The sequence below is a fragment of the Debaryomyces hansenii genome (genome assembly GCF_000006445.2).
Source record: "Debaryomyces hansenii CBS767 chromosome C complete sequence".
Lineage (NCBI taxonomy): Eukaryota > Fungi > Ascomycota > Pichiomycetes > Serinales > Debaryomycetaceae > Debaryomyces > Debaryomyces hansenii.
The window spans coordinates 545,550-572,235 of NC_006045.2; the positions used below are offsets into that span (position 1 = coordinate 545,550).

Below are 26,686 nucleotides of genomic sequence, written 5' to 3' on the forward strand. Positions count from 1 at the left end.
TAATTGCAATATCGACTAGAACTATATTAATAAGTACGAATTTTATATATTCAATTGAATTATATACAGGAGAGTCCACACCAATTTACTCTGATCTACTTAGTTGAATATTTTGCAAGCTTAGTTTTCTTCTCTTCTATCTTCTTTTTCATTGCAGATATCTGCGTCTCTAAGTCGGCATTTCTCGTTGCAAATTCCTTATTAGCTTTTATCGTATTTTTCACATTTTCCTTCATGCTTAAATGTTCATATTTTTCTACTAACTCGTCTTTAACAGCTGTTAACTCAATCTTTTCTTTCTCCTTTCCCTGTAACTCTTTATAATGTTCGTCTCCTTGATTTAAAATTTCTGAATGAGTGTTCTTAAGATTTTCTAATTGTTGTTTTAATTCATTTATTTTAATAATCAAATCGTCATTAACTTCTTTTAAATTCGTTAATTCGTTATTGTTGTTGTTCAATGAATTAGCATGAAGTAAATGGAATTCGTTTTCATACTTTATTATATCTGGCTCATATTTCAATACCGATGAAATATCAACTTTTTCCTCCTGTCTCGACAAGGCATCAAAAAAGTGTGATGAATTCAAAAACTCGTTTAAATCATCACCATCTAAGGTCATAATATACGATTCATTTGCGTTAAATACCGCAACTAGCAACCTATGAATAAAATCAAACCCTTCGATGACAATGAAGTCCAAAAGAATAAATAATATTTCAGAGTTGGGGATTTGGTTATTGAAAAAGCTGAATAGCGTTTTCTTATAAAAGGTTGTTAAATTAATTCCTTGCTTCGTAATATAGCTGAAGACTTTAGGACATAAATCCTCTAAAGATCTATTGGCCTTGTAGAAAAATTCATCTTTAATTAAATTGATAAAAAGCTTATTGAATTTAAGCAAAAGAAACAAAACTTCCTCGTTGAGTAAATTTGGTATTTCTGCCACTAGCTTACTGACACATATAACAAAATTGTTAGGGGGTAAATTATTATTGCTTTCAAATGCGTTGCTAGCAGTCTCACTATTGATCGCCTCTAATTTAGCTGCTCGTGGTGTTATAACTTCATTAGTGTAGTAATTGAAGATAGTTAAAACTTCCTTCAAATTGCTATCTATTGCCAAGCTATCAATGTATACTTGTTGATTCTTTGATGTTTGGGAATTGTTCGCTTTTTTCAATAATGTATTATACGTCTCTTTATTCAACTTATATCTCACTTGTAACGTCTTGAGATACACCAATGATCTTAAATTATTTGGGATACCACTGGCAATATGCCTTTCCAACTCTTCAATCCTTTTATCTCTTATTAACTGGTTGCTATAATCTTCAATATATGAATACCAGAAATCTATATCTTCCTCCGAAATATCATTAGATTCGTTCAGTTTGATTGTGACCAATTTACTTTTCACGTTATCTTGACCAAAAGCATTAATTGTAAATAAATCTGAAGCCTCATTCATCAGAGGCGATGAATAAGTTTCCAATTGTCGGATAATTGTAATGGTCGATAAACTATCATCCAAGCTATAGGTCAATGGAACTGAAGATAACGACTTAGGATTTCTCGGTGGAAGTGGCGGAAGATCCAGTACTTCATCTACGACATCGTTTGATTCCGATACTCTTTCTGGTAGTGTTGGCGGGCTAGTACTAGACATTATATTATATTATAAAGTGAATGGTCTGTAATCTACCCTCTATCAATTATTAGATATTCTATCCAAACATGTTTTTTTGTATAAAAACTCGGAACACAAAAAGATACGCCATTTATACGCTAATTATTTATTATACAAATAAATCTTTTTATATAAAGAACCATATACATGTAAAGATCATTGTGTGAATGCAAGTTTGTCTATTCTACTTATGCTTTTCCTTATCGAGTTTACGTCTTTTCAATGTAGAACTATTATCGATCAATATTGGTTCAGACATTGGTGTACTTGGTGAACCCAAACCCAGGTCCGGATTTGGCGTGCAGGTCCCTTGAACTTTTGATAGTTTTTCTTCATCATTTGGGCTTTTGCTACTACCCTTGTATAATGCAATATCTTCGTTTCTGTGAGGATTGTGATTCAAAATCTTCGTTTCCATGTTGACTTGAGAAGGAGATGATATCTCAATTGAGTCCCTATTCCTCTTTACGAGCTCATTAGAGTCGGTAGGTACTTCGTTTCTTTGTATGACCGTAATTGAGCCACGTCTGCTTTTGCTGCTAGGCGTTTCATTATGTTTACTACCATCAGAAACATTAGATAAAGATAACCCATTGACACTCTGATTCAATTCCTCGTTATCACTACAATGCATAATCACAAGGTCTTCATCTTTCGGCCGCATGGCCCTATCATACTCGTTGTTCCTGATATCATTAGACTCTTTGATAAAAGTAGTGATGAATTTCTTGATCAAAGTGTAATCTTTCAGATCATCCAATTCATTGATTTCGTCTCTTAATTGAAGCACCCTTCGCAATTGTAAATCAGAAATTTTTTCATACTTCAAGAAGTAATCATTGAGTACCTCCTTGAGGGTGATAGATAAATGAGCGCCTGAAAGTGAGTCTCTCAACATATCATTTTCTACCCATGTCTGTTGCTGTTGTCTTTTCGCTGTAGAATCTCTTGAAGCTATATCTGGCACATCTGTTCGATTATCATGAATAGAGGTGTCTCTAGCTTTGGGGTCCAAGGTTCTAGTTTCTTGAACTTCATTTTGCTCGGGAGTGGCATTCCTTGACGGTTTCTCTAATTTATTGCTCAGCTCCTCTTCATCTAATTTGGGCAGCTTGGTAGATCTGTTGCTTATAACAGGAGTGTATTCTAAGACTTCTATATCATCATCTGCGTGATGAGAATTTCTATCATTAGATGCATCATTTTGTTCGCTTTTTTGTTTCTTCTTCAAGTTCAATAATACATTCCTCAATTCTCTACGCATACCATTCCTTTCCTCTGCAATGAAAAGTAGCCGAGAGGCAGTTCTCAGATTAGAACTCCTCCAAATCCTTTCACATTCGTCAGAATTGTTAAGCCACTTTCTAACATTATAAATAACATGTATTCCGCAGTCATTAAAGTTATTTTGTTTAGGAACCTTTGCAGAATGTACTCGTATCTCATTTCTTCCAATATCGACATCATATTTTTCTCTACAGTAATCGATAATAAACTTTTTTAATGGAAAATGGATATTAGTATGCTTCTGACGCAAAGAATCAAAAATAAAAATCTCCGGTTGATAAATCTTTTTGACCTTTGTACTAGCTTCAGATGTCAGAACAGTCGATGTTACAGTAGATTCAGAATCACCAATATCAGCACTATCGTCACATTCTGCTTCCTGTATGTCTTCATAACCATTCGAAGATGCCAATGCCTCTTTTCTTTTTAATGCAGATTCCAATAATTGTGGTAATCCTTTTATAACACAGCAATACCAATGCAAGTTTTCATTAATTGGTATTATAATATTAGGGTAACTCATAAGATCTAGTTTATTAAGCCATCTCTTGATATTACCGTAATAATCTATTTCATCATTAAATTCATCACCAGACATTAATTTTGTGAAGAAAAATGAATTAAATGCATATATATCTGTTTGTTTGAATAGGTGCTTTTGATAAATCGCCTTATCCATTTCATATTTTATAAAAAAATCTATCAAGGAATCGTTGATCCAATCGTTGTCGTATAACGTTTTAAAATCTGAATATGTTATAGTGAATACTTTATTATCTGAAAAAACATACTTGAGCTCGACCTCAAATAGATGTGGGACCATATTAGGTTTGACTAAATCTTCATCATATATGCTACGTGATTTAGTAGTTGAACTATTTCCGTTTGTGATGGGCGACGAGTACCCACTAATACGATTAGACGACCTTGTTCTTCCATACATCACATCGGGTGATACTACTGGTAGGTGATTTGCTGTTTCTTGTGTATTCTTGGACAATGAACTTTTGTTCAAATGCTCTGTTCTCTTTTGTTTTATTATTCTAATTTTTTCAAGTAGTAAGTCATTCACAACTCTTGTAGGCGTATTGACATTCCATTGCTTATTCTTCAAGAAGTACGAAAGAATATTACTATCATCCTCGATGTATTTCAAATAAATGTAACCCGAATTATTTAACTCAATTAGTATGGCTCTTTTGTTTATGCTAAAATGTATGCTCTTGAATTCAAGATTCCTTGATATTGCTGTTATTATCCTCTGCTTTTGAGTGAAAAGTAAGAAGTCATCGTTGATGGAAATTCTAAACGTTAACTCTCCCGGTCTGGCCTGCTGTATCGATTCCCCATTAATCAGCATTGATCTGACCACTAGCATCTCGCCCAGGTTTTCATCTATATCTCCGTTGAAAGTGAAAACATCTTTGCCCGATAATGTTTTAATTCGTATCATATTTTCCTCATCCTTACCACCAGTATCACAATCATCTGATTCAACGACTGGATCATGCAATTTACTCTCGAGGCTCTTCCTGAGATTCCTTGAATTATCCACCAGATCACCAAATACATCCTTCAATTGATTTCGAACGGACAATCTAGACCCGGATGGAGGACTCACGGACCCTGGCTTACCATTTCCACTTCTCAAGTGATTTACAGGATGAACTGGCCCACCAAGTCCTCGTTTATCTAGCGAGTTAAACTTCTTATTAAATCGGTGCCCTCCGCTCATAGCGATCCTCTAGGGTATCTTGACTTATCTCTAGTCTAACTTCTATTTCGATGAGCCTGAAACTATAGATCTACTCTTAGAAAAATGCAATCTTATAAACGATGATCGTGAATATCTTTCAGAATCGCGAGAAGTCTGCTCTTCGCTGCTTTTTGGCTCACGTCTTGAATACATCCATTTATATAACTACACGCCCAAACTCAGTACTACGATGATAGCAATGTTGGCTTTGCCCGTCTTACCGGTCACCAACTATATTTTGAAGTTTAATTGATGCCTTTGTATGGCGTTGAACGCATTATGTCTTCTACACTTTTACTAAACCATCTCAACGTCTTGTGACTCAAAAATTTTCATACGAATTGGCATCTGTAGAGACCTGAAGCATGCCTATCTAGCAAGTGTCTTCTACTATTCATAGCTCTTCAACTAACCATGTCAATAGTATGGGTAATCGTAGCCAGTAGGTGATTCCGTGCCTGTATATAGCATTTGGGATCAATAAAGTCATATTTGTAGTCTGGTTGAAGATATTATACCCTCTGATATTCAGTTCCCATAATACACATGTTTAGAGCCATAAGTAGAATAAGCAGTCCATTCATTGCTCTTGGAATAGGATTTGCAGCATTCCCTAGGGATTGGAGGAAAGGGAATTTCACTAATGACCGCAAGTTGACTAGTTTTAATCAATCGGTGATAGAACAAATCCAGAATACTAGTGAATATCAGAAACTACAAGGAAATGAGTCTGTAACTATGCATTACTCGAGTCAGACATTCCCTAGTCAACATCACAAAAATAGTGTTGGATCAGGAATACTTTTCGGGCCCAATCTAATGGAAATCGACCCCATCATCTTTATCAACCAAGACGAGGGAGAATTGACAGGATTTTACCATTTGGGTCGTCTGCTCATAAGTCAAGATGGACAAATACACAACGGTGTTGTATCTACAATATTGGACGAAGGGTTGTGTTCATGCGGATTTCCGTTGTTACCATCAAAGAAGGGGGTCACAGCCAAATTATCCATCGACTTCAAGAATCAAATTCCGCCTGGCAGCACAGTCATATTGAGAGCAAGGGTTAAAGAGGCTAAGGGAAGAAAGGTTGTCATTCACGGGGATTTGGAAACGTATCCGTTAAAGGAAGGTGAACAACCTTTGAAAATCGCCGAATCCCGTTGTATCTTAGTAGAACCAAAATGGTTCCAATATTTTTCGTGGCTCCAAGTGTTCTAAATTTGAACCATACATCATCATATAGGCTGTATTTACATACTATGCACGCGATTCGTTTATCTTATTTCGCTATATAGAACCAAATGACGACAAATTGCATATGCTAATTCTCACTCGAAATTTTTTGATTGCTAATATAGTGACCCAAATGAGTATTATTGCTATCGAAGCATCTTCTGGTCTTTAATGATAGCAAGCATTCCATAGATTGTTATTGTTTGGGCCAATTTAGAACGTTGTGGAAGAATACACCCATGTAGCCCCCCCCACCTCTGCGGTATTCCCCCTTCAATAAACCCATGACTGCTGGCATCAACAGGTCCAATCTCAAAAGTATTTAAGTGGCTTCAAATGACAACTTTTCTGTTGAATAGTTTTTATAATCAGAATTAATAAACTAATTAATAAGAATAACAATGTCAGACACCGGCCGTAAAGATATCTCAGATAAAATTGAATCAGCTGTCAAGCCAGATTCCCAAAAGTCCACTCTTGACAAGGGTAAGGACACTGTTACTGACAAGGTCGACAACCTCGTTGGCGACAACACCCGTAGTGGTGACAAGTCATTTGTTCAACAAGCTTCTGATGCCATTTTCGGTGAAAAGAAGTAAACAAATTGAATGTTAGTATATGTATATATTGGCTAGTTGCTGTTTTAAGAACTGGTATTTTTTATAAATAGTTGCTGAAACTCAATATATGTTAAACCAAATTTTTTCGATGTAGACTCAATACAATTGGGATAGTTCAGGTTATATCGCCTTGCATCTCTTCGATATGATAAGAAGAGTAGTCAAATTGCAATGTGGCATTCAACCCGTATATGGCTCAATTGATACGCGTTCGCGTAAACGAACTTTTTAAATAAATATAAAGAGTTAGGTGTTTTTCGTAACATAATATTAATCCTAGAGTGCAAAATGACGGTATCTACAAACACAGCAGAGCAAACATACTTGGATTTGTGTGAACGTATCATAAATGAAGGAGAACATCGTCCAGATAGAACTGGAACGGGTACTAAATCGCTTTTTGCTCCTCCACAGTTGAGATTTAATCTCTCAGACGATACATTCCCTCTACTTACTACAAAGAAGGTTTTTTCGAGAGCAATCATTCATGAGTTGTTATGGTTCGTGCAAGGATGTACAGATGCTAAAAAGTTGTCGGAAAAGGGTGTGAAGATTTGGGAAGGCAATGGATCAAGAGAATACTTGGACTCAATAGGGTTGACGGACCGTCGTGAGGGCGATTTAGGTCCAGTTTATGGGTTCCAATGGAGGCATTTTGGGGCAGAGTACAAGGATTGCGATGCCGATTATTCGGGACAAGGGGTTGATCAATTACAGGATGTTATAAAAAAATTGAAAACAAATCCATACGACAGGAGAATTATCATGTCAGCATGGAATCCACCAGATTTTGCTAAGATGGCATTGCCACCTTGCCATGTATTCTGCCAATTTTACGTCAACTTTCCAAACGAGACTCCAGACTCTAACACAAATAAACAACAAAAGACGTCGTCCAGACCAAAATTATCGTGTTTACTATACCAACGTTCATGTGATATGGGATTGGGTGTTCCATTCAATATTGCTTCGTATGCCTTATTAACCAAGATGATTGCACATATAGTCGACATGGATTGTGGTGAGTTTATCCATACATTAGGTGATGCTCATGTGTATTTGGACCATGTAGATGCTCTAAAAGAACAATTGGTCAGAACTCCTAAAGATTTCCCTAAATTAATAATCAAGGAAGAAAGAAAAGATGAAATCAAGTCTATTGATGATTTCAAATTTGAAGATTTTGAAATAATTGGCTACGATCCTTATGGTCCCATTAAAATGAAAATGAGTGTTTAGGGAATTTTCTACAATTAAATTTACCCGAATATTTATATAATATTATTAATAACAATATACATAGTTACTAAATTAACATGCTGTGCCTTCTGTTTTCATATGTTCTCTTCTCCACCTTGGTACTACCTTGTTTACGCTTCTTGTATGTTTTTGGTGGCTTGTAGACGTCGTCGAAATCGAAGATAGACGGATCATTCTTCTCATCTCTCTCTATCTGGATTTCCATCTTAGATTGAACTACTTTGTCAGTCTCATTATTTAAGTCTTGAACGACATTGGTATTAAGCGCTTTGACCTTGGAATCTGCATTTTCTTTCCGAGAGTTGGTTTTATTATTGTTGGCAAGCGTAACATTACCTAATGGTTGGCGCTTTGATCTCTTGGAAGAATTATTTTCCGTATTATCATTGCCTTTAGTTCTCTTTCGCTCATTATGCGATTGAGATTCTTCCTTAATATATGAGTCAGCAGAAGGTTCCTCCTCATCGGGGACAATAACTGCATCAACAAATTTTTCCGATTGTCGTCTCATTTTCTTCGATAATGAAGGCCATTTATAACTAACAGGTTTTCTGCTACGACTAGGTCTTCTGCTCCCTCCTTGGCCCTCTTCTTGACCTTCCTCTTGATCTTCCTCTTGATCTTCCTCTTGTACCTCTTCTTGGGCATCCTCCTGGGTATCCTCTTTTAAGGCATCCTCTTGACGCACCTCTTGAGGCACCTCTTCCTTAATTGGAGGGTCATCTTGAGCAATTACCAGCTGTTTTTGGGCTGCTTTTCCTGTTATCTTTGTTCGTCTTGAATTCTTTTTATTACTCAAAATATCTATCCCATCATTATTTTTATCTTTATCATTGTATACGTCAAACATGCGAGACTCTTTTGATTGAATCTTTCTATTGGCGGTTGAAAGCTTCTGAGGAAGCTTCTGAGGAAATTCTATTACCTCGGTATCTTGTTTTCCAGCTTTTTTGAGTTCATGAACCTTAATATTGTGCATTGGAGAAGTATTTTCCAGCCCTTCAAGGAGAACATTGCTTACAGAACTATCTTTAACAGGATCAATTTTATCTTCTTCCCTCATTTCAACAGAATTGCTTTCCCTCTCTTCAATAGAATCTCTTTCAGTTACAGTCGGCTGCCTGCTTCCTTTATCAGCCGTATGCAAATATAGATGGGATTTAGGCAAAGTGAACGAGTCATCCTTCAATGGCTGTGCTAATGGCCTAGTATTAAATAAAAACGGACTATTCCCTATCTCCGCTACTTCTTCTATAGGCGTAGATGTAGCTGAGGGAGCTTCATCAACGAAATTCTTGAAAACGTCTAACCGGGGATTTTCGGGTATACCTTCATTCATCCTCACCCCTTTAAGCATCTCAAATATTTCGCTGAATTTATGCATTAACCCCGTTTCCAAGTTTACAAGTTTCGATTCTAATTGTTTTTTCAATTCTGTATCTTTGTACGTCCTTCTCTTCCTCAATAACATATTCTCATTTATCAAATCACTCACTTTAGCCTCCATTTCTGATATTCTGAGCATCATTAAAGAGTTGTTTTTGGCTAGCGATTTATTCTGAAGTGTGTACTTCTTCCTGATCAACTCTATATTCTTGTGTTGCTCCTGTTTATTTTTCAATCCCTTGTTATTTATCGGCTCTTGTGTTATTTCATGATCTGAGAATGATGAAGCAGCCGGATTGTGCTCATCATAACCCTTGGTTTCTTTCTTTGATTGAATCTTTGAGCTCGCTAGGTCCACTAGAGACTGTGAGCTCACAGATGGTCTTGCCATGATGCTTTTTCAGGTATATATAAGGAAATTTAATACTCTTACTACATGTATTTGTTATGATAGTTTACAAATAGTGATTTTATAAAAACATACATCACGTGCATATCCGCGTCTCTTATTTTGGTTTTATAGAGATGTAGCTCATAAGAATCACCATAATCTATATTTTTCCTAAATATATATGGATCCAAACAGAAAATGGATCGACGTACTGTTTTAAAATCAACTCATATACAGCAGAAGATTGCTGAAAAAAAAGCAGAGTTGGAGAACTTGAATGAAATTAAAAAATTCACATCTATTTTAACAAATCAATTGGATGAACTAGAGAATAAATTGGATTATATGGCAGAAGGTACAGAAAGTGTTGCATTGGTTTTATCTAATTGGCAAAATGTGGTGAAGTCCGTGTCGTTGGCATCCCTAGGATTGTTGAAATATAGTGAGAAGGATTATGAGACTGGAGCACCTCTACCTGAATGTCTCGTGCGTATAAAGCTTGATAAAGATGACAATGTTGGTGAAGAAATACAAGAAAAGGAAGAGATGGAGACAGACGACTACATACTGGATCAGCAGGCTGAAGAGAGTGAAAATATAAACGAGGAAGAGGATAGACAAGAAGTGCAGACTTCCTATACAGATTAATGGAATGCATTATTACAATTTGTAATTATGGAATTAGGAATAAAAATATACATTATTATAGGCGTATGCCACAAATATCTATTTAGAATCAGGATTTTTAAGCATCCCAGTAGAGTTGTTCTTAACTTCTTGTTTGATGGACATAATCCAGGTTTTAAGGTCATATTTAGCAATATATGATTGCAATGTATCCAAATACCTAGCATTGAGGCTTTGAATTAGCTCTGTCTCTCTGTCATCATCAAGACTTTCGGTGTAACGCAATAAAAGTTCATCCAATTCATTCAAAAGTTCGCTTTTCGCACCGAGAGACGAAATTGTCTTGTACAAGATAGAGTCGTGAATCTTTTGTTTGGTATACTCGTCTGTTTTATTCTCTGTCTTTGCCAAAGTCGACCAATCGTCGGTCGAAGTAAGTAACCTTAACCAAATCATTCTGGATTGAAGTTTATATTCATGTTCGTTAGTGATTAATGATGCTACCTTCAACGCATTAGAAAAGCCATTCACAAATCCAGAATATTGCTTGATTAAAGTCAACAAGGTTATTAATTGCGTGGGTGTTAAAGGCCTGTTTTCTAAAAATTGTTGGAAAAATGGTTCTATCAACTTCTTGGAAGTATTGAGATCAAGTGAATCATTTATAAAATTCTTTAGAACATAATCCAAATTTAAAAGACCTTTCTGTCCGGAAACGAAACTCAACAACTCCAGGTAAAGATGTTTTTGAATCCTGATGAGAATTAAGTTATTTTCTGCATCGTACAACAACTCTTCTAGTTTAGGGTTATCGGTCATATCATCAGAATTTTTAGATGCAATAGCTGATAATTTAGCAAGAGAATATTTCAATTCTATATTTTCTTGGAAATCTTCATTCTTAGAACGAGCAGAGTCGATTAAAGTTTCTGCTCCTTGAACAAATTTTTTGTCCATGAGGTTACGAATCCAAGAAATTTCTGACGTCTTTTTACTATTCTTGGAAAAATATTCTTCAACATAATGATTATAATTCTCAAAGCCAACTAAAAGGGATTGGATATTATCGTTCTTTATATAGGAATCAAATAGATTAGATGCAAACTCGTATTGAAACTTTTCAAAATAATAGGAATATCTGTTCAACAAAACTTTATATTCCTGGCTATTTTCTCCATACCTTTCATTAATGGCGGATTTTTCAGCTTCCAAAATCTGCGCTAATGAAGATAAATCATGATACTTCTCGGCTATATCAATGGCCTCCTTGTCCAACCCACGTTTTATTAACGCATCAATCCATTCAAACTTTCGCGATTTATACCATCTTATATATTCCCTGAGTTGGTCGCTGGTGCCTTCTTGTTCTTGCATAAACTTAATAGCATTTGTCACAAAATAATATAAAATCTCACAAGATTGAATTAATATGGAGCGTGTCTGCTGGGTTGAAATATATTCATGATCTTTATTATTATTGCAATACGCTTTGCTAAAGACTTCTTCAATTCTTAATAGTAAAGATGTTTCAAAAATCCATAACTTATAACGTGGAATGTCGCTTCCAATGATGTAACGTGAATCGTTCTCAAATACTCCATCATGCATCGTTTTAACAATCAAATTTAAGATATTTGTTAAGGAGTAATCAATTTGTATCAATTTTTCGATAAATGTAGTTAAAACTTGATTAATTGATGATAATCCTTGGCTGAAAAATTTACGAATAAGATCTTCATCCTTCGAATATTTTACCGCATCAACTTCAAGGATAGACTCTCTAAAAACTCCTGTTAATTTTTCTGTGGTTCCGGGTTCCTCACTAATAAATACCCATAGATTTAGAGCAACTTCAGTTTTTTCCAAATATTCAGTGATTTGTGGACCAATATCGCGCCAAAGTGGCATAAAATTCCGTTTTGTATAATCTATCAAACCATGGTATAGTTTCGATTTCATCGATAAGAAATCCTTAATAGAGGGCAAGAATACAGGTAAGTATGGGGATGTAGAGTCCAAAATTTCATCTAAAACTTTCTTAAGAGCTTTGATAACTATATCACTTGAATATTCCTCGTTAATATCAAACTCTATGGCGGAAGATTTAGAATAAAATATTGCTTGTTCTATATGTGACTTTGTAATCTGAATAGGGTCAACAACATCTACGTCATCTATTTCCATATCATTATCCGATATTTCTGGAAATCTCTCAATGCGTATTACACCAGAATTACTTGTCAACAAAATAACAGCTGGGTTGGTATTAGTTGATCTGTTTTCATATCCCTGTCCTATCACTTGTACGTTTGATTTTAACTTCACTATATCTTCCCATCTAGGTTTATAATATTGAACTGTGCCCTTTGATTCAATATATGATGTATTGATATCTGTTAGAATAACCGAATTATCGAACGTAATAAATGCAGTCTTACCCAGATTTGGAACATATAATTTTGGTTTATTATTTGAAGAAATAATTAAATTAGGGTCGTACCTAATTAATTTATGGGATCCATAAAATAGAACACCAGTTTCATCAATTTTCATGGTTACTAATAATAAGTTCTTGCCTTCATTATCGCGATATGCTTCATCAATAAGGCATAATCCCAAGTATATATTATGAAGTTCTTGCGATTCCAAGGGCCATAAATCCAAAAATTTTGTATTCAAACTAGAACCAGGAAGAAAGCCATCAATGCTGTTTTCTAAGTACACTCCTAAATTTTGTTTCAAAGTCTTTTTCTTTTCAATGTATGGAATTGCATTTGCAGAAAACAATTGATATGAAAAAAGGTTAAATCCCCCAACAGAGTCTTGAATAATAATCTGTTGTGTCATGCCATGATTTGCGATTTTACCCGATTTTATACTCACGATTTCATCTTTCACATTCCCATTATGGTCGTCATTTTTACTGAACCCATTAAAGATAGACGAGAGAAGTCCACCCGAGTGTGATGGCCCTAAGAGTTCAATATATGATAACTGTGGTTTACTCTTAAAATCTCTTAACGATATCAATACACATCTTTTCCATGATGTAGCAATCACGATACCTGCTGGCTCGACATTTTCGGCTAAAGTTACGTACTCCCCTTTACTGCTATTTAATGGAATTGTCAACTCCAATAACTTATTGTTAATTAATCCCAACGCCGGTGCATGTTGCACACTTTCGTAAAATTTCACTAATCCTGATGAAGAATCAATAATTACTAACCCTGGATCTTGGCTTGTTCCACTCGAAGGGCGAGTTAGTATACCTAATGGCAATAACGAATATGAACTAGGATCTAATGGAAACTGAATTGACAAAGGAGATGGATCAGTAGAATTATAATTCCAAACATGAATTGCCTTCTCATTAATAACAAGTGCATAATTGGATGCATTGTCTGAATATCCATTTAATAAATTGTCTGAAGAGTCTGATTCTAATACTGCTGGTAAGGCTGGTAGCCGAGAAACACAATACTTCTTATTCTTTGTCAATTCAAACACAGACTTACTGCTCCCTTCTGCCGGCTCATTAGACGTAGATGAGCCATTATCTGCAGCCGGAGAACGACTTGATTGCCTTGGCTTGAATATAGATCCCTGAGTGAAAGACATTGAAGAATTTCTATACAGTAGTATGTGCTAATTGCAAGCTCTTAAAGATCAGTTTGTTTTCATTTACTAAGTTTTCAATATGCGATGAAATTTTTGATTATATAAACAAGATTGGTATCTTACATAATATTTATCGATGTCTAGTACGTAGAATATTCATTTATTCCATATATATTCCATATAAATTACTCTATCTGGATGATTATATCTTTGGCAAGCATATGAAAATACACTGCTAACTGATTTGAAGCAATTAACGGTATGTTAACGTAATCACTCAATTATAATGTACAAATTTTATTCAAAATAATGGTCGAGATTAAACTTTTTGTCTCTTAGATTCAGGTTCCTCTTCAGCTGAAAGGAAGTCTTCGTCTTCATTGTCAAAGTCATCTTGATCGTATTTAGCTTTCAAACCCTTCATCTTTCTAGTTTGTAATCTACCTAAATCTTGCTTACCAACATGAATTTGAGCAACCTTATCACCCATAAAATCAGTACTAACGTTCTTCTTTTGCTTAGGTTGTAATTGTTTTGGTACAGCGTATGCTTCCTTCTCAACTTCTGGTGGAGGTGTGATTCTTCTACCAATCTTGAAATCGAATCTTGGACCTATTTCATCAATTTCAACTCTTGGAACCTTCTGTCCAGATTTATAAGTCTTCAATTTGTATACACGGAAATGCACCAAAGGTAACGAGCTTGAGTTTGGATCTTCAATCTCACCAGTTGATAACGCAATGATATGTTGTAAACCAGCTACATCTTGTAAATCAGTTTCTTCACCTCTGTAAAAGTCCATAAATAACGACTTGATATGCTGAAACACTGGATGACTGTCAAATGCAGGTCCATTAAAAACGAACATTGGTTTTAATCCTATGGTGAAAGTTAACTTTTTGAAATCTTGTAACAATTTGGAATTATTTTGTATAGACAATTCAATCATATCGAACACTTTATGGTTGAAAAATCTAGCGAATGTTAACGTGTTTGGTCTCTTTTTGTTGTTTGATGAGAAAACCATCAACGAATTGTCATTCTTCTCAGAGAAAAATTCTAAGTTAGAGGCATCTTCAAAAGGTCTGATTTCATTCTTCTTCGAGAACTTTTTAACATTTGGCTTCTTCAACGCCATTAAGTCACACATGGCATCGTGTAAAAACTTATTACCTGAAGAACCTGGCACAAACAAAGCAGACTTAGTATTTTCTACTAATTTAGATTCCTTTTTGGCTAAGGCTCTCTTTGAACGAGCAGTCTTTGGTTTACTATTATATTGTTAGTAATCTGATGTCCCATTTATCAAAGTATCCTTCTATCACCTTCTCTTATACATACATAGTTCTAATCATTATATGGGCAGCTTGATACTATTTATTCTTGTTTCTATTAGTTAAGATTCTTAATTAGAAAAAAAATTCCACTGCTCATCTTAACCATAGTCACGTGATATGCTCATCCATCCATCACTAGTATGATCTAAAGATTGGGAAACGACAGTACATCTCAGACGTTCATAGTTATAGCGACTATCAATCACGAAAAACTGAATAATGTAGTGGGGCATATGGCAGAATCCCATCAAACCAGCAAACGTTGCATATGTAAAAAAAAGCTTTGAAAAATTAATAAAAAAAAGGTCGTACCCGGATTCGAACCGGGGTTGTCCGGATCAAAACCGAAAGTGATAACCACTACACTATACAACCTGGTAAGTGTGATTGGTATGATTGTGAATAGGCTATATATATCCAAGAATAAAAAGTGTTGCAAAAAATTTATTATTGGAGTATAAATAGTAGTTTACTTCTTGAACCATGAAAAAACCGGTAAACAAACTAGAAACTGGTTAGTAGTACCTGGGTAATAAAACAAGTTACGTGACATATTCTATACTTGGTACGAGATAACAACAGAATATATAGCCATTACATTGAATTGTATATTCCCCAGTTCTTACAATTTTAGTTCTTCAACGAAGAACAAATTAAGATATCGGATTAGAAAGAAAGCCTAATGTTAATCAGAAGCCCGGGTTATATGGCTGAACTTGATGCCCACATGAAAGCTGAAAAGGAGTCAACAAAGATTGAAAATGAATTAAGAGAAAAGGCTGAGGCAAGACAGCTTATTGGAAAAGAAGCTATTCATAGAGAAACACATACATTTCTCATGCATGCTACAATTGGTCCATATTCAGGTAGTAAAAATCCCAGCAGGATAAAATACTTTATCAGTGAAATACTTCGTATTTCAGAACGTTTCAGCCTAAATGATACACAATTAATTACTTTAAGTGGTAGGAACATGACAGGAAGAGCCGAGGAATGGTTTCATGCTTATAGGTGTTCTGCAAAATGTAGGGATGAAACTTTTCAGCAGTTCACTCATCATCTTATACATCATTTTGCAGGAGCCAATGACAAGCAACAACAAGTCGAGGATATTGTAAATTTGAAGCAGAATAATAGAGTAATCGAATATAGTAGTCATTTTGAATCTTTTCTACAAAAATTACCGAAAGACTTTTTTACAGAAGAACAAAAAGTGATATTTTACATTTCTGGCCTAAAGCCTAAAATCAAAATTGAGGTGCAACATGAACATCCACTTACATTGATTGAAGCCATTGAAATAAGTCAAGTATATGAAAACATAATAAAGGTTGGTAGTTTCGGAAATAATCAAGTCAAGAAGACTGTTGAATTAGATCCACAAAGGAAAGTTGAATGTCGTAAATACTCAGATCAAAATGAAAGAACAGGTCATGATGAAATGAAAATCGGTTCTGTAAACATTGAATACCAGGGAAACAAGAAGTATATATGTTACAACTGTTCAAAAGAAGGGCATTTTGCATCCCAGTGTCTTGAAAGCGCATTGACTCAAAATGTGAAGTAGGATTGATCTATTGCAAAGATCTATCAAACGTAGCAACAAATGAAAATGATTCAACTCGACATAACGAATAGAATAATATCCATCATCAATGGCCCACATCACAAATTAAATTAATTATCCTTTTATTTGAGATACATAATATTGTAAAAATTATTATTAATTAAAAATAGAATTATAATTTATTCAGGCCCAAACCTGCAATTGCTCAAAGTAATCTACCCTCTTATGTTCTTCATTATCAATGTTCTTTACAACTGATGCTCTAATATCGTCTACCATATTTGGATGACCACATGTTATGAAGGCAGCTGATTTTTTTGCTTCCTGAATATTTTGTGCAACCATCAAGCCCATCATTGGCCTTCCATCTATAACTTTAATGTGGCTCAACTCCGTTTTAATTTTTTTGACAATATCACATTGTTTGTGTTCCTTATTAGACATATTCCCCAATACTGTATCATTGCCTTGACCCATGTCATTTGATATATCCATATCAGTGTTCAAAAGTCTGTTATTGAACTCTTGTATACAAATATGTGATTCTGGTTTTGTAATATAGATCGTAGTCTCAATATTAATACCTTTCAATGCTAATAATTCTTCATAAAACCAAAATAAAGATTTATATTCCCGAATTACCCATATTAGTTTTAATGATTGTTTTAAATCATTAGTCCTAACCGCTAAGTCGAATACCTCTGCGTATATACCAGGAATTCCATTACCACCAGCAACAAACACAGCTGTATCGTACCTGCTCGCCGCAGTGGATTCACCATACGAACCTTCTATTGCAACTCTAATATTAGTACTTTTGCCTGGGTGTTGCAACAAATACTTATACATGTGTTGCGTTACACCTTCCTTCACTTTTATATACAACACTATTTTATTGGGATCATCAACGGCAATAGTATAGGTAAATGGATGTGATTGCCAAAAGCAAGTAGGAGTCAAAAAGTGAATGAATGCATGCCCCCCTGGGACCGACTCCCAGTGTTCTGGAGTTGGAACTATAATTTTCAAAGTTTCATCTGCTAATAATACAACCTTGGCATTAGGAAAACCAAACGAGAATAACCTCCCTAGTCTTATCACTCTGTCGAAAACCCATAATGCTGTAGCATAATAATAGAACCAGAGGCAGTAGAGGTCATTAACATGTACCCAGGATGCTCCTATGAATAATGCTGCAAGGACAATATGTATTATTAAGAACATCTCATACCACCTTCTTCTCAATACTAATAAGCCTTGGATCATTATAAAACCCCCAGCAACAGTTGCAATAGCCCCCCATATCAAATATGTCTCGCGCATAGTCTCAAAGTAATCTCCCATGTAAAAGGAATAACAGACAGCATGAATGACGACAAGGAAAAATATGATACGTGACAACCATCTGTGAAAGGTAATAAACGTGGAATAATCCCATCTTGTTAACCATTGTAAGAAGTTATTTCTACCACCAAATAGAATTAACAATGGTATGGTTTCACTACTGATAATACTTGCTCTTACCGCAGTATAACGCAATAAAGCAGAAATTTTGTTACTGAAGACTGGATCGCCATCAATATATTCAATTTTACTTTGTAAAAGGTGGATAGTTAAGGCTGAAAATCCTATTAATATTAAAGTTTCAGCCCTGGTAGGAACCAACATGTCCAATATTCTGAGAAATGGTTTCTCGCTTGTTTTTCTTTTCCCTCCAGTAGCTGGTAAACTTATTTTTTTACGAAATACATTCGAAATTCTACCAGTCATTTTCATGACAGTATTCGGGAATAAAATTTTTGACCAATTTCCCATAGCTGCGAGCAAGAAGACGACAAACCAATACCCAACCAAAATGCCACCATAATATACAGATCTATCATAATTGCCTAGGAACTGGTCGTATGCATGTGTGTACGTCAGTATCATGGAATCATTCAACTTTATCGGATGATTAACCACTCCTGAAGGATCAAGCTGGTCTGGAACCCTTGCGTATTTCGTATAATTGATGAACGATTCCTCAAATCTTTCTCTGGTAACCGTAACATTAAATTGTGTTGCACAAGCCTTCAAAAATGAGTCTATTTGTCCTTCGTGTGCTGTCATGTAACAATATGAAATTGTCGACATAGCATTTGGGTTGACGCAGAAGCATTCACGAGCATTAACACCCGAACTTGGGTCACAGAATGAACCCAATTTCATTATTTGAAAGCTGCATCCCAAGAGCGCTATTGTTGACTGTCCAAATGTCTGGACTGGTCCCCCCTTAACCGCCTTCTCTGGCGTTACACTGATCAATACCGATATCAACAAACATATACTTAACACCACTTTTATTCTTCTATACTTCAGAGCTAAAGCACTATTTGTGGGTATTAGAAATGGCGTCAATAATATGGCTATGAAAAATGATGTATATGCCCATTTGTAGTACATGGTACGAAACACAGTCTTTGGAAGACAATCACTTACAATAAATAATTTTCAGATCAAACTTGCTTCATATAATGAATAAAATAAACTGAAATACCTTGATAGTAAATTATGCTCTTGTAATTGCAATAAATACAATTAGTAATTTTGATTCGTACTTCGAGTACTATTTATTTATCTCTACGGGATCGTATATTTATAAATTTACAAGCTAAAATTGTATGGCTCCAATATGTTTTCGAAGAAAAAAAAACCGGATTTCACTATATCCGACTTGATTCAAACGACCTGACCTGGGTACCTATAATACGATATGAATACCACCTTCTTGTTAGACGTATCCAATTAATATCCCGTGGTCTTATATCGTGTGTTTTGTTCAAAGTGGAGTCTAATTTTAAATATATTTAATAATGCAATCAAGTTCATCATTTTTATCTTTAGCATCACCGAGGTCGGAATCCTTAAACAGATTTCATCAGATAATTTCTTGATCGTAAAGATAACTTTAAATGCGCGTTTCGGTATTACAGGAAAATTTTATTGTTTTATATTTTTACCTTTTATTAGACATTTCTTCATAGTGTATATGACCTGTTTCAATACTCGTCCGACATTTCTATATCGTAATTGGTATATTTAGGTTTACATCTATTGAATTGTTCTGTAAATTTCTGTATTTGCGCACGACTTTTATACTATTAAACTGGACTAGGGTTTAGCCTAGCTTAGTAATTATATAGTCTAAAGTAAAGGTAGCTTCAAATTTGATTATCATCATTTAAATCGCCGAGACCTTGATCTTGAATTCTAGATATGCAATCAAAGTTACCGTTACTTGCTGTATCTCATTTGAAGACTGTTTCCCGTTTTGTGATACAAGTCTCGTGTAGCTAATACAAAGAATTCAAGCCATTTATAATCAATTATCCCAACATTCCAAGGCCTAGGAAGGTCCCAAAACCATCTAATCGAATTAGCCTATCAAATATGTGTCTTGTTATTAATGTAGCAACGTTTTAAGGGTTTGGAAGTCTTAGACTTTTTCTATTTAGTAATCGCAGTCCAGAAGCTCTCGCTTATTAAAGTTCGAGATTGCAGCAAGTATATAAAGTAATGGCCAAACACCAGAAAAATTAATAGTCATTATATGCTATAATAAAACATAAAATATGTCATTACAATCATCAAATTTAAAAGTTGATTATATCCCATTAAATGAAATAAGAAGGCCAATTCCTCCGGTTTTAGATCATCAAAAGATAGATGCGATGGTATCAACCCTTCAAGGCACTCCTATGGCCTCCGCAACTTGTAATATTGAAGACATGGATGCAGGAGAATTGCCTCCTGTAGATGTTTTTAAAGTTAGAGAAGAAGGTAAATCGTACTATTTTGCATTTGGTGGTTGTCATAGGTTTCAAGCATACGATAGGATAGGATCAGAAGGAAACAAAGAAACGTTAGTGAAATGCAAAATACTTCCTGCTACAAGGCGAACATTAAAGTTATATTTAGGTGCTTCGGTTGATGAAATGTTTAAAGACATCGACGAAGAGAAATAATCGAATTGATTTACAGTTTTGTTAGATGCTCGGGACTTCTAGATAATATATAAGTATTTGGAAGAAGTAAAGCCTAATGGATCATATATAGCCATATGTTAAAAAATAATACCGAATAAAATTCTTTGAAATGTGATCTCATTCATGAACTATTGACAGCATATATAATCTATTTAAAATACAAAAACTTGTAATTATATTTCCAAACATGTAGTTAATAAAATAAATTTAAAGAATTTGTAAAAATATATAATGAAACATATAAAACTGATATAGAAAGATTAGAATTTTTTTGAACAAAATAGCTAGTATGAAATACACACTTTAAATGCTATTAGAGACTATAAACAAAAGGGTTAAAAATTATGTCCACACTTGTAATTGTTCGAAGAATTCAACACGTTTGCCCTCCGTGTTATCCAAGTTCTTAACTACAGAATGACGCAAATCATCAACCATTAATGGGTGTCCACATGTAACGAATGCAACTGATCCATTCGATTCGTCTATTTCTTGAAGAACCATCTCTTCCATTGATGGTCTACCTTCCTTGAAGGTAACATGCGACAATTCAGATTTCACGATTTCAATGATTCTGTTTTTGTCCACTGGCTCTTCGCTAGAACTATCTCCGCTGCTTGATTTATCTTTGTAAGAATCGGTGTCATCTACACTCTCAAATTTCTTCTCGACGGTAACGTCAAGATCAGAAGCAGTTTCATTTATGACAATCGGAATACGGTTGTTAAATTCGTCAACATGCGCTTCAAGTTCAGGTTTCGTGATATAAATAGTAGTATTGATTTTGGTAGTTTTCAATGCAACTAATTCCGCATAAAACCAATACAATGATCTATATTCCCTAACAACCCAGACCAATTTCAATGACTGTTTGATATTAGACTTCGATCTGAAAGCTAAATCATGAATTTCGGAATAAATACCTGGAATACCATTACCACCTGCAACAAACACTGCAGAGTCATAATTTTTAGCAGCAGTGGATTCTCCATAAGGTCCTTCTAAAGAAACCCGGATTTTCGTAGTACGTCCAGGATGACTAGCTAAGTATTGATATAAACTGTGAGTTATACCTCCTTTGACCTTACAGTACAACACAATTTTGTTTTCTTCTTTAGAACAGGTATATGTGAACGGGTGTGATTGCCAAAAGCATGAAGGTCTCATAAAATGAATGAAAGCATGTCCACCTGGTGAAGATTTCCAATATGATGGTTTTGGAACTATAACCTTCAACGTTTCGTCAGCTAATAATATCACTTCAGATTTAGGACAGCCGAAAGCAATTAATCTTCCAATTCTAACGACCCTATCAAATACCCATACTGCTACAGTAGCATAATAAAACCAGACGTATCCTAATCCATCAACGTGAATCCATGCACCTCCAATAAATAATGCAGCCATAATAATATGAATTATCAAAAATATTTCATACCAATTTCTTCTAAAGTATAGCATGCCTTGGAATGCGATAATACCACCGGCTACTGTTGCTATAGTTCCCCATACCATAAAGTTGCTTTGCATACGAGAGTAATATCTACCAGACATAAGGTAAGCTGCCGTATATGCAATAGAATGAATGAATACCAAAATGAAAACTACTCTTGCTACCCATCTATGGAATGCAATGAAGGTAGCAAAATCCCATCTGGTTAACCATTGCAAAAAGTTATTACGACCAGCAAATAAGATCAATAATGGCATGATAATTGTTGAAATAATCCCTGTTCTGTCTGCCACAAGACGAAGTAGAGTTTGATGTTTATTATCGTTACGAGGGCCATTTTCAACGTATTTAATCTGAGCACTACATGCTGCGATAGTAAGAGCCGTGAAACCAACAATGATTATAGTTTCAAGTCTCGTAGGCACTAAGAAGTCAAAGAATTTCAAAAAAGGCTTCTCGTTGGTTTTACTTTTGGTGCCTGTTGCTGGTAACGTGATATATTTTCTCCATTTATTAGATACTGGGCCAGTAAACTTTTTTACCAAGCCAGGGAATAAATGCTTCGACCAGTTAGCAATGGCTGCAATCAAGAATACAAGAGCCCAATACCCTAAAATGCCGGATCCATAAAATAACGAAAAATAAGCATTACCTAAACTTTGTTTGTAAGATTCCTGGTACAAATTAACTGAGGTCGCATTTAACTTAATTGGAACATCCACAGGAACAGAGGCATTAAAATTTTTGATTTGGCTTGTTTCTTTGGCATTTAAAGTATAATTTTTATATGCTGCTTCAAATTGGTCAAAACTAATATTAATTTTGTATGCTTCACAATTTGAGCTTAATGTCTTGACATTGTTTTTGGACGCCTTGTTTGCTATATGATAACAACCAGCAATAGTAGCTAAAGCGTTTGGATCTACGCAGAAACATGCACTGAAATATTCTGAACTTGAATCGCAAAATGTTGCAGTGGCTGAAACCAACTGAGAGCAAGCAGTGTAAGCTATTTGTGATAAGTTTGAAGTTGAATATGGCTTACCAGATTGGTTATGATGCCCACCTTTCTTGGATTTACCACCATGACCACCTTGTGAACTACCACCATGGCCACTTTCTGAGCTACTACCGTGCGAGCTACCACCTGTGCTACTACTTTCCGAACTAATATTATATGTGCTACTAGCTTCTGCTCTACCTCCATGTTCTGAACTACTGACACCGCTCCCAATACTTCTCTCGCTCTCACCTCTACCTCCACCATGCGCACTAACATCCATCATGAGCAAAAGTAGCGACGTACAATATACTGAAAATAGCTTCATAATAATATTTTTAAGTCAAATGATAACCTGATCTACAACAAACTTCAGTAACCGAAGAATACAAGGAGAATATTCTACTTAAATAGTAATTTCCTAGATTGAAATTTTTCATCAGACCAATGATTCTAAACCCCAAGGTGTCATCTGAAACATTGTGCAGCTAGCTGTGACTATTACATAGTCACATATGTCCTATTAGATACATCAGCTCGGCATTTGAACCAATGAGCTGGAAAGTGTTGCTGAACTAATATCTATAATTTCTAGTTGCAGCTTCTATATAATATCGTGTTATGCAAATAGTGGGTTTTACATATGCAGTAACATTTTACAACACAAATATTGCATGTACCCGGTTATCAGATTATGCTCCGTGAAATCTCTGCAAGCATTACCAAATCGTAAGGCTTGATAGTCTCGTTGCCAAGAGTTTGTCTTTCAGTCAAAATGCCTTACCTGCGTGGTGAATTCAGGCCAAGACTTGTACCATGATTTGGGCGTATGAAATGCCGTCAAATGCATATTTTGTACATTTTGGTTCCTTACTTTTGGACAGCTGCATTAAAAAGCTGTAGAGTTTCTGAAATGAAACAAATATACAATAAGATTAATCGGACATAGTACAAAACCTAAAGTCATCCTATCGGAAAACACCGGTTATTTTACGGAACGATAGTAAGTGCAGTTAATGCAAAAAAATATGATATCTAGATATTACATCGCTTTCAAATATGAAATAATAATAATATATATAAACATGTTACTTAGATGTTATTTGACTTCTGAGCTACAGTTCAACCAAGATGAAGTTGGGGACTATTTATAAATAATGGCCAAAAAATATTAGGCCCAAACTTGTAATTGTTCGAAGAATTCAACACGTTTGCCCTCCGTGTTATCCAAGTTCTTAACCACAGAATGACGCAAATCATCAACCATTAATGGGTGTCCACAGGTAACGAATGCAACTGATCCATTCGATTCGTCTATTTCTTGAAGAACCATCTCTTCCATTGATGGCCTACCTTCCTTGAAGGTGACATGCGACAATTCAGACTTCACGATCTCAATAATTCTGTTCTTATCGACCGGATCTTCATCAGTACTATCTCCACTGATATCCTTTTCTTTCAAAGAATAACTATCCTCGATCTTTTCGTGTTTCTTTTCAACCGCTATATCGGCATCAGAATCAGATTCATTTGTGATAAGTGGGATACGATGGTTGAACTCCTCCACGTAAGCGTGAGATTCAGGCTTCGTGACGTAAATGGTAGTGTTGATTTTGGTGTTCTTCAATGCAAGTATTTCCTCATAAAACCAGTACAATGATCTGTACTCTCTGACAACCCAGACTAATTTCAATGATTGTTTGATGTTGGACTTCGATCTGACCGCTAAATCATGAATTTCGGAGTAGATACCTGGTATACCATTACCACCTGCAACAAATACTGCAGAGTCGTATCTTTTAGCTGCTGTTGGCTCTCCATATGGTCCCTCTAATGCAACACGAATCTGAGTAGTACGGCCAGGATGATTAGCAAGATATTGATATAACCCATGCGTCACACCTCCTTTGACCTTACAATACAATACAATTTTGTCTTCTTCTTCGGAACTTGTGAACGTGAACGGATGCGATTGCCAGAAACATGAAGGTCTCATAAAATGAATGAAAGCATGTCCTCCCGGTACCGATTTCCAATATGATGGTTTTGGAACTACAACCTTTAACGTCTCATCAGCTAATAGTATCACTTCAGATTTAGGACAGCCAAACACTACTAATCTTCCAATTCTAACAACCCTATCAAATACCCATACTGCTACAGTAGCATAGTAAAACCAGACATACCCTAATTCGTCAACATGAATCCATGCACCTCCAATGAATAATGCAGCCATAATGATATGAATTATCAAGAACATTTCATACCATTTTCTTCTTAAGAACAACATGCCTTGTACCATGATGACACCACCCGCAACTGTAGCCAAAGTTCCCCATATAAGATACGTCCTTATCATATGTACAGCATAACTGCCTCTTATACAGAAAGAAGTGGTAAAGCAAAAAGCATGAATAACTACCAAAATAAAAATAATTCTTGCTACCCATCTATGGAATGCAATGAAGGTTGCGAAATCCCATCTAGTCAACCATTGTAAGAAGTTATTACGACCAGCAAATAAAATCAATAATGGCATATTAACTGATACCACAATCCCAGTTCTATCAGCAACATAACGGACTATAGCAAGACGTCTAGTTGCAAATAATGGGTCATTCTCAACGTATCTGATATTAGCACTGCAGCATGCAATAGTGACTGCAACAAAACCTATGAGAATTAAAGTCTCAAGTCTTGAAGGCACCAAGAAGTCGAAGACCTTCAAGAAGGGTTTCTCGTTGGTTTTATTTTTGCTAGCTGCTGCAGGTAACGTAACATGTTTTCTCCATGTGTTTGATACTGGACCGGTAAACTTTCTCACCAATCCTGGGAATAATAGTTTTGTCCAGTTCACAATAATTGCAACCACAGATATAAGAGCCCAGTATCCTAGAACACCAGATCCATAATATAATGAATTGTCATAATTTCCCAAAAATTGATCATAGGCTTCAACGTATAACTTTACTACTGTGGAATTTAACTTGACAGGAATGTCAATGGGAATGGTTGCATTAAAATCCTTGATATCCTCCGAATCTTTAGCAAGAGAAGTATAATTATCATATGCTGCTTCAAATTGGTCAAATGTAATGGAGAGTCCAGATATTTCACAGTTTTCACTTAACTTGCTAACAAACTCTGGTGACATCTTGTCAAGAATATGATAACATCCAGCAACCATAGCCAATGCATTTGGATCAATGCAGTAGCAAGTATAAGCATACGGCGAAGTTGGATCACAAAATGTAGCAGTGGCCGAGACAGCTCCAGAACATGATGAAGCTATTCTTCCTGCTAAGCCATAATTTGTATAAGGTGCCCCTCTGTCCGCATCCACAGTTTTGATACCAACAATAAATAAAAATAACAGCAACAAGCTGTATTTTATTGACGAAAACTTCATATTAGAATATTTAAAGA

General features: G+C 35.4%; 14 protein-coding genes and 1 non-coding gene across 15 annotated transcripts; 6 read left to right on the forward strand and 9 right to left on the reverse strand. All coding sequences in view use genetic code 12, as the record gives it.

Moving 5' to 3' along the window:
- Nucleotides 1-95: 95 nt before the first annotated feature.
- Nucleotides 96-1,670, reverse strand: DEHA2C06006g (DEHA2C06006p; the record flags this gene model as incomplete). The annotated part of the gene is made up of 1 exon (XM_457949.1): nucleotides 96-1,670. The coding sequence occupies one exon, from the start codon at nucleotides 1,668-1,670 to the stop codon at nucleotides 96-98; it is 1,575 nt and encodes a 524-aa protein (XP_457949.2).
- Nucleotides 1,671-1,875: 205 nt separating this feature from the next.
- On the reverse strand, nucleotides 1,876-4,713 carry DEHA2C06028g (DEHA2C06028p; the record flags this gene model as incomplete). Its single annotated transcript, XM_457950.1, has 1 exon — nucleotides 1,876-4,713. The coding sequence occupies one exon, from the start codon at nucleotides 4,711-4,713 to the stop codon at nucleotides 1,876-1,878; it is 2,838 nt and encodes a 945-aa protein (XP_457950.2).
- A 567-nt stretch (nucleotides 4,714-5,280) lies between these two features.
- Nucleotides 5,281-5,958, forward strand: DEHA2C06050g (DEHA2C06050p; the record flags this gene model as incomplete). Its single annotated transcript, XM_457951.1, has 1 exon — nucleotides 5,281-5,958. One exon carries the CDS (start codon nucleotides 5,281-5,283, stop codon nucleotides 5,956-5,958), a length of 678 nt encoding a protein of 225 aa, XP_457951.2.
- Nucleotides 5,959-6,374: 416 nt separating this feature from the next.
- On the forward strand, nucleotides 6,375-6,572 carry DEHA2C06072g (DEHA2C06072p; the record flags this gene model as incomplete). The annotated part of the gene is made up of 1 exon (XM_457952.1): nucleotides 6,375-6,572. One exon carries the CDS (start codon nucleotides 6,375-6,377, stop codon nucleotides 6,570-6,572), a length of 198 nt encoding a protein of 65 aa, XP_457952.1.
- Nucleotides 6,573-6,881: 309 nt separating this feature from the next.
- DEHA2C06094g (DEHA2C06094p) lies at nucleotides 6,882-7,832 on the forward strand (the record flags this gene model as incomplete). The annotated part of the gene is made up of 1 exon (XM_002770134.1): nucleotides 6,882-7,832. The coding sequence occupies one exon, from the start codon at nucleotides 6,882-6,884 to the stop codon at nucleotides 7,830-7,832; it is 951 nt and encodes a 316-aa protein (XP_002770180.1).
- A 67-nt stretch (nucleotides 7,833-7,899) lies between these two features.
- DEHA2C06116g (DEHA2C06116p) lies at nucleotides 7,900-9,630 on the reverse strand (the record flags this gene model as incomplete). The annotated part of the gene is made up of 1 exon (XM_457954.1): nucleotides 7,900-9,630. One exon carries the CDS (start codon nucleotides 9,628-9,630, stop codon nucleotides 7,900-7,902), a length of 1,731 nt encoding a protein of 576 aa, XP_457954.2.
- Nucleotides 9,631-9,828: 198 nt separating this feature from the next.
- On the forward strand, nucleotides 9,829-10,278 carry DEHA2C06138g (DEHA2C06138p; the record flags this gene model as incomplete). The annotated part of the gene is made up of 1 exon (XM_457955.1): nucleotides 9,829-10,278. One exon carries the CDS (start codon nucleotides 9,829-9,831, stop codon nucleotides 10,276-10,278), a length of 450 nt encoding a protein of 149 aa, XP_457955.2.
- A 78-nt stretch (nucleotides 10,279-10,356) lies between these two features.
- On the reverse strand, nucleotides 10,357-13,878 carry DEHA2C06160g (DEHA2C06160p; the record flags this gene model as incomplete). The annotated part of the gene is made up of 1 exon (XM_457956.1): nucleotides 10,357-13,878. The coding sequence occupies one exon, from the start codon at nucleotides 13,876-13,878 to the stop codon at nucleotides 10,357-10,359; it is 3,522 nt and encodes a 1,173-aa protein (XP_457956.2).
- Nucleotides 13,879-14,197: 319 nt separating this feature from the next.
- On the reverse strand, nucleotides 14,198-15,233 carry DEHA2C06182g (DEHA2C06182p; the record flags this gene model as incomplete). Its single annotated transcript, XM_457957.2, has 2 exons — nucleotides 14,198-15,149; nucleotides 15,220-15,233. 2 exons carry the CDS (start codon nucleotides 15,231-15,233, stop codon nucleotides 14,198-14,200), a joined length of 966 nt encoding a protein of 321 aa, XP_457957.2.
- A 285-nt stretch (nucleotides 15,234-15,518) lies between these two features.
- DEHA2C06204r lies at nucleotides 15,519-15,590 on the reverse strand. Its single transcript has one exon. It is a non-coding gene; the product is annotated as a tRNA-Gln (tRNA).
- A 307-nt stretch (nucleotides 15,591-15,897) lies between these two features.
- Nucleotides 15,898-16,782, forward strand: DEHA2C06226g (DEHA2C06226p; the record flags this gene model as incomplete). The annotated part of the gene is made up of 1 exon (XM_457958.1): nucleotides 15,898-16,782. One exon carries the CDS (start codon nucleotides 15,898-15,900, stop codon nucleotides 16,780-16,782), a length of 885 nt encoding a protein of 294 aa, XP_457958.1.
- A 183-nt stretch (nucleotides 16,783-16,965) lies between these two features.
- On the reverse strand, nucleotides 16,966-19,224 carry DEHA2C06248g (DEHA2C06248p; the record flags this gene model as incomplete). The annotated part of the gene is made up of 1 exon (XM_457959.1): nucleotides 16,966-19,224. The coding sequence occupies one exon, from the start codon at nucleotides 19,222-19,224 to the stop codon at nucleotides 16,966-16,968; it is 2,259 nt and encodes a 752-aa protein (XP_457959.2).
- A 1,169-nt stretch (nucleotides 19,225-20,393) lies between these two features.
- On the forward strand, nucleotides 20,394-20,786 carry DEHA2C06270g (DEHA2C06270p; the record flags this gene model as incomplete). Its single annotated transcript, XM_457960.1, has 1 exon — nucleotides 20,394-20,786. One exon carries the CDS (start codon nucleotides 20,394-20,396, stop codon nucleotides 20,784-20,786), a length of 393 nt encoding a protein of 130 aa, XP_457960.1.
- A 363-nt stretch (nucleotides 20,787-21,149) lies between these two features.
- On the reverse strand, nucleotides 21,150-23,588 carry DEHA2C06292g (DEHA2C06292p; the record flags this gene model as incomplete). The annotated part of the gene is made up of 1 exon (XM_457961.2): nucleotides 21,150-23,588. The coding sequence occupies one exon, from the start codon at nucleotides 23,586-23,588 to the stop codon at nucleotides 21,150-21,152; it is 2,439 nt and encodes an 812-aa protein (XP_457961.2).
- Nucleotides 23,589-24,431: 843 nt separating this feature from the next.
- DEHA2C06314g (DEHA2C06314p) lies at nucleotides 24,432-26,669 on the reverse strand (the record flags this gene model as incomplete). Its single annotated transcript, XM_002770135.1, has 1 exon — nucleotides 24,432-26,669. The coding sequence occupies one exon, from the start codon at nucleotides 26,667-26,669 to the stop codon at nucleotides 24,432-24,434; it is 2,238 nt and encodes a 745-aa protein (XP_002770181.1).
- Nucleotides 26,670-26,686: the final 17 nt, after the last annotated feature.